The 6,819-nt window shown below is 33.7% G+C and overlaps 1 protein-coding gene across 1 annotated transcript; it reads right to left on the reverse strand.

Moving 5' to 3' along the window:
• Window positions 1–403: 403 nt before the first annotated feature.
• Window positions 404–6,423, reverse strand: nipsnap1 (nipsnap homolog 1 (C. elegans)). Its single transcript, XM_042752911.1, has 10 exons — window positions 6,042–6,423; window positions 4,564–4,691; window positions 4,055–4,100; window positions 3,594–3,688; window positions 3,004–3,074; window positions 2,779–2,919; window positions 2,072–2,103; window positions 1,880–1,974; window positions 1,693–1,776; window positions 404–922 (listed from the first exon to the last, which is right to left on the reverse strand). Exons 1-10 carry the CDS (start codon window positions 6,119–6,121, stop codon window positions 858–860), a joined length of 837 nt encoding a protein of 278 aa, XP_042608845.1. The 5' UTR covers window positions 6,122–6,423; the 3' UTR covers window positions 404–857.
• Between the last annotated feature and the right edge of the window lie 396 nt (window positions 6,424–6,819).

The following is a 6,819-nucleotide window of genomic DNA, read 5'->3' on the forward strand; positions in this document are numbered from 1 at the left end:
CGCATGCCCTGTGCCTCGTTTACGTTCAGATCAAAGTATTCGCATAACGTTGTTTACGTTAAGATCATAGCATGCGCATGCGTCATGAATAAAGTTGTTATTTTTGTTTTCTTTGCACACAAAGTATTTGCATAGCTTCATAAAATAGCGGTTGAACCCCTGAGGAGGGTCAGAGAGCTCTCAGATTTCATAAAAATATCTTAATTTGTGTTCAGAAGATGAACGTAGGTCTTACAGGTTTGGAACGACATGAGCATGAGTAATTAATGACAGAATTTACCAATTGTAAAGCATCGGCAGCCAACCACACTTATAAGTTTTTATGTACAGTGAAAATGGCCATGGTAACATCAAGTATTATTAAATCACAATAATTTATTATGGTGTAATAAGAGACAACAAATCAACAAATTATTTGTTCATTTATTATCCTATAACGGAGTATCAAAGTTTACAACATTAAAATGAAGTCTTCCAATAAATGCATTCAATTTAGCAAATTTCTTTTTTAATTGTAGATAAAAAGCTTTGCTGACAGGCAGTTTCCTCAAGCATCCACCAGGCCAAGTGATGCTTTAGAAAGGAGAATAATGACTAAATAAGTATGTATATACTTTAACTGTCTCGTACGACGACACAGGTCTGTCATTGTAGTTCTCAGATTGGCTTCAACACCGGCACAGTTTTGCCTTCTTGCAGACTTTAGGAGCAGCTCTGCTCTAACACAACTGCCTGTCTACTTCAATAGTAGACCTTGATCCTCTGCTTCAGATGTGTTTGAGTAAAGTCAGATCTAAACAGTAGATCTCCTGGTGTATAGTGTCTTTGGTATCATCACAGGCGAAACACTGTTGATTTTACTGCAGAGGTGAATGTTCCATGGGAATCATAATTCGCGATTCCATCTTTTGGATAAGAGGCACTGTCAAAAACAAAAATAAACAAGTTTAAATGCACTGAACAGTTCTAACAGTTCTACCAAAATCCACCAGATGGTGCCATTCACAAAGAAAAAACTTAAATTGCTTACTATTTCTGCATTAATCTAGCATACTGTGTGAAGTATGCACATTTTCTGTATGTAAGGAATACCCAGAATTTCAAAATTCCCCTTTTGACTCATTATTTGATCAGACTGCAACAAGTTACGATATTTTTTTAGAATTTAAAATAGTATTTTTTTTTTTCAGAGATAAGTGGATGATTTGCTAAATTACAAATGTCAATAAAGGATTCTGGATTTAAGGTTGCATATTAAAAATATAATCTACTGTTCAAAAGTTTGACACTATGTAAGACTTTGTAAGACAAATTTTAGAAGTAGTCTCTTATGTTCACCAAGTCTGAAAATACAATATAAACAGTAATGTCACATGACCCTTCAGAAATTATTTCAGTATGCCAATTTGCTGATAAAGTTATTATTATTATTATTATGTAAAAAACAATTGTGCTACCTAATATTTGTGAAAAATGTGACTTATCAGAATTATATAATGAAATTCAAAAGAACAGCATAGAAATAGAATATATTTAACATATTTTGAACATATTTGAAAACATTTAAATGGTAGTGTATAAACTGCTTTAAAATGATATGTGCACATACTTTCTAAACAGACAGTCAGTATAGAGTATATTATACAGTAATAATCAATACACCAATATTGAATTTCAAAAAACTATACTCACTTGTATAGTGCACATTGGCATCCCAGCCCTCTTTTAACCAAGCAGCATTTCTGGTCTCTTCTCTGGACTGCAGGTCTTTATAGGCTAAAACACATTCAAAATATTCAGTACAATTGAGAGATTTTAAAGCACTTAATAATATGCAATGATCATAAGAAGATATGAGGTCAGTGAAGGATGTTCTTACCCCATAAATGATGAACAACATACAATTCACCGATCTGTGTGAAAAAGCCGCCCACTGCTTCATTATTTTCCTGTCTATATTTGATTGCTCGAGCCCTGGAACATGATGAAATGGATTAAATATGCAACATGGTGATATAACATCAGGATTTTTTTCCTTAAGTTAAACTGTACAATTCACACACAATCTTACCAGTGATTGCCCCATTCGATCATTGTTCCAGGTTGATTCAGAAATTTCAGGACACACCAAACAGGAAAAAAAAGAGAAAAAAGTTATAGGAAAAGCTGAAAATGTACTCACCCTCATGCTATACAAGGTGCGAGTTTGTTTCTTCATCCGAACAGATTTGGACAAATTAAATATCACATCACTTGCTCACCGATGTATCCTCTGCAGTGAATGGGTGCCGTCAGAATGAGTGTCCATACACACAACTCCAGTCCATCAATTAATGTCCAAATCCATGATTAACACGTATTTAACTTCAAACTGTTACTTCCAGATAAATATGAGTTCTCTATTCATAATAACTGATATCTCCAGTGAAAAAGTAGTTTCACCTCAATCAGGAAAGAACTGTTCATAGATCAGGCATTAATCACAAGCAAAAAAACTGTCCAAAATATTTTCAAACAAATGGATTTTGACTGGATAGGACAACAGGGGATGGATTTTTTCACTGAAGGAAGCATTATCATGGACTGTTTTATCAGATGTTGAAACTCTCAGTCTGACGGCACCCATTTACTGCAAAGAATCCATTGATGAGCAAGTGATATAATGCAAAATTTCTCCAAATCTGTTCCAACGATGAACGATCATCTTGGATGGCCTGATGGGGAGTAAATTTTCCTTTAAGCTTTAGAATAAGAAGGCGTATATTAAAAGGTATTTACTACTAGTTGGTATGTTCTCAGTTCATAAATGTTGGGGCCGCTTCTGGGCGCAGGCTCATTCCAGAAACTAAACTCCAGAAGAAGCTGGTTGCGTCGGGAGATCAACATTTTACTCCTCTCTTTTCGAAATGCAAGATACGCCTGCACAGAAAACATTTTGATAATGGACACAATACATAGATGCTAACATCCTTACATCTAAATTTTAAGAGATTTGTTAAATACCGTATTGCGGTTGAGTTTGCGCAAACACTCTGTTAGAGCAGGATACCCACCAGAATACCTCCAGAGATGCACTACAAACACAAAACAGCATGTGTCACTATAGTACTACAGCTAACAGATATTTAAACAAACCAAACCTGGTGCTTTAAAAATTCAGTGATTTGTGTATGTAAACACTACATTTCAAATGTCTGGGGTCAGTAAAGTTTTTTTTTTTTTTTTTAGAGAAATTAATATTTCAGCAAAGACACATACATTGATCAAAAGTGACAAAGTACAAATGATTTTTGTTTCAAATAAATTCTGTTCTCCACAATAATATTTAGTAGGATAACTGAGCAGCATATCAGAATGATTTCTGAAGGATCATGTGACACTGAAGACTGGAGTAATGATGCTGAAAATTCATCTTTGCATCACAGAAATAAATTACATCTCAAAATCAAATTCCAATAGAAAACCGTTATTTGAAATTCCAATAATATTTCACAGCATTACTCTTTTTACTGTATTTCTAAGCAAATTTATTTGAGCATGAGACTTTTTCAGAACCATTATAAATACAAAAATGATGTTGTTTTTCATCTCACCTGCTTGATCCTGTTCACCATACCAGTTGTTCCAGCTTCCAATAACTTCACATGGATAACTTGCATCACGATGAAGTTCTTTCTGTACCTCATCCTTAAAATAAACAGTGGGAGTAATTTAGAAATGAGAGTGATTTAGACAGCAGGAGTAATTTAGACATTTTTTTAATTTAAATTTGTTTTAAACTTAAACCACAAAAAATAATATAGTCAATAGGCTAAAAAAAATTATAATTGTTTAACATATGCAGTTTGCATTCTGGTGTTGATGTATTTGCTATTGAAACAGGAAGTTGGGGCAGGATATGTCGGAGTATTTTTCTGTATTATAATAATGATGATAAATTAGGATAAGATAGTAAAAGAAGTTAAACAAATTTAGACATGTCTGGACTTGGAGTGTCTTAATGTGTTATAGTGTGATCTTTAATCAGAAATTGCAAAATCAAAAGGGTGCTTACGACATTTTATTGTATGCCTCCATGCACTCTGGTTTGACATTGTGAACTGAAAGAAAAAAAAAAAACAGGATTCGAAGATGTCAGGAAAGATAAATGGACCAGTATCTTGCAGTGTTAAAAAAAAAAAAATCTAGATGTTCTACTGTAGTTGAAGTAGTCATTTTATCACTCAAATCAACCATTTATATCACCCTCATTTTTCTAAACCCAATTTTCATTACTATTCTCCATACAGCTGGTCTCTTGAAAACAAAAGAATTCCACAAATAAACACTTTGCAGGCTGATTTATTAAAGCAATTAGTATCAAATAAACAGTTTAGGCTGTTTTCGGGAGGAAAACAACAAGCAAGCACATCATTCATGCATGCAGATATTTTTAGCAATTCCTATCAACTATAATGGATTGATGGGAATTGATTGATAGGCTTGACTATAATGCATGCACAATTTCTCCCAAGGCCTAAACATTGGAGTGCATCCTTGAAGGTTTTAGATGGATTGGCTCACACTGAATCTTGTAGAGGTTGCTGGTTTCTTTCTTGGAGAGCAGATTGGAGTGGGCATCTTTCCTGGCATCCACTTTGTGTGCAAACATGGAACTCAACCAGCCTTCGTCACTTTTAGTCGCAAAACCTCTAAAGATTCACAAGCAAAACTGTTTCAGCAAGTGTTTAATAAATATATAAGTGATGCATCACAAGCTGCAATGCGCTGTATTATAGAAATACATGGGGACTTGATGTGACATTTCAAGCAGTGACAGCAAAGGCCGGCAGTGTGACATGCTAAATGTCCTCTTAAGTACAATGCATACAGTTCTAATAGCTTAATATTAACTTTTATAGCTTAACAGCCCAACTCTCCCTGCAGTGCATATGGTGTTCAAAAATTGCTGCAAAATTAGATTATTATTGCTACATAACACTCCTTATTTTGAATAAAACTACATTCTAATGATAATTTACATAGTTTGTGTGGACAGCTTACTCTAATTTGGGGACAAATTTCCTCCCTGTAAAGATGATTCATAAAGGTTTTTTTTTTTTTTTTATAAATATACCAGTATTTCTTTACTAAAAATTAGCCTGTGCTGTAGTTATTATTATTAGCTTTATTTACAGGCAATAGCAGTCAGTCTGTAAGTTAAAAGTATCCAATAAAATATAATAATAATAATTTTAAAAATTAAAATGTGTGGAGACCACTGATCAATAAATAAATTCTATAATAATTTTACACTTATGAGCTTGTAATATATATATATATATATATATATATATATATATATATATTAAAATATAATAATAATAATCATCAACATCATGAATTAAAAAAAAAAATTCATAGATTTTTTTATATTAGATTTATAAAAACAAAATGTATTGCAATTTAAAATTAAGTGCTCAAAGAAACAGACGTTATTGGAATGTCAGAGGAAGAGGTTATTTCATGTGAAAAATCTAGCAATATTACCTGTGCATTGTGGGCGATAATTTGAGGAACTTTTATGCACTTTAAAAATTACCTTGTCACACTAAAGGACGCTTTTATTTACATTTACATTAAGCAGATGCTTTTATCCAAAGCTACTTAGAAAAATGAGGACAATAGAAGCAATCAAAACTTACAAAAGAGCAATGATATGTAAGTGCAAATGACAAGTCTCGGTAAGCCTAACGCAATACATGTAGAACGTGTATACACACACACACACACACAAAGAAAAACAAGTAGATAGAACTGAAAAATAGAAAGCTAGTTTTTATGCAGCACATTAAGCCTGCACTTTATCTTATACATTCTCATATATTTAAACATAAACCCCTGATTTTAAAAAGCAAGATTCCGTCCATATTATTCATCAGCTGCCCACGTACTGAATATATGACAGCATGGACTCTAGATCTGCAATTTGGCTAGCATTGCTGATTAACTTTACCTATATTGTATCGTGCTTGACGCACCTCTCGGTAAATGCACATTACCTGGCCAGCCATGCTGAATGCACCTTGTTTAGGAAATGCTGCTGTCTGTTGAGGATATGCAGATACCGTGTTGTCGCCATTATTGTCTCGTGTTGTTTGTAGATTCGCGTCTACGTGAAGTTGCAGGAGTTGCGACACGCGTTTGTCTGAGTTAATGCAAAGTTCTTTGGTTAATGTTTGACGCGTGTGAACTGTTGGACTTCCGCTTCATGTTTAGAAACTCATTAATCATGATGATTAATCTGTTGATATGGTCGCTGATGCAATTAAAGTCCAATCAAAGAAAATCAAATTTTCAAACAAGACTAAACTGTTTTGCTAGTTGACTAGTTTTAGAGGGTTTTGGAAGAAGAAAAAAAGGTGAATAATAATGAAAACGGACCAAATGCAATGGGCAACTTCCTTTGCTGCCTGAAACACCATAGATTACCACAAATTAAAAATAATCTGAAAGCTGCTTATACACAGATGGCCAAAAGTTTTGGCAGTGACAAAGTTTGTGTTTTCCAAATTTACTGCTTCAGAATTTGTAGATTATTTTTCCACGTTTCTATGGTATACTGAAAAACAATGATAAGCATATAGGCTTTAAAGTCTTTTATTGACAAAAAAAAAAAAAAAAAAAAAACGTGTCAATATTTACATTGTTGACCCTTGTTCTTCATAACCTCTGCAGTTTGCTGTGGCATGCTGGATTTTAGCTTCTGGGCCAAATCCTGACTGATGGCGATCCATTCTTGCCTTGTTCTCTTGAGTTGATCCCAATTTGTGGACTTCT

Source organism: Cyprinus carpio, chromosome A5 (assembly GCF_018340385.1).
Source record: "Cyprinus carpio isolate SPL01 chromosome A5, ASM1834038v1, whole genome shotgun sequence".
Taxonomy (NCBI): Eukaryota; Metazoa; Chordata; class Actinopteri; order Cypriniformes; family Cyprinidae; genus Cyprinus; species Cyprinus carpio.

Bases quoted from the DNA above. Each gene is read 5' to 3' on its own strand.
- nipsnap1 (XM_042752911.1), bottom strand. From the start codon at position 6,121: ATGGCGACAACACGGTATCTGCATATCCTCAACAGACAGCAGCATTTC. The intron at 3,075-3,593 runs GTGAGATGAAAA...TTGTGTTTGTAG, and splicing joins TGGTGAACAGGATCAAGCAG to TGCATCTCTGGAGGTATTCT. The intron at 923-1,692 runs GTGAGTATAGTT...TGTTTTTGACAG, and splicing joins TGCCAATGTGCACTATACAA to TGCCTCTTATCCAAAAGATG.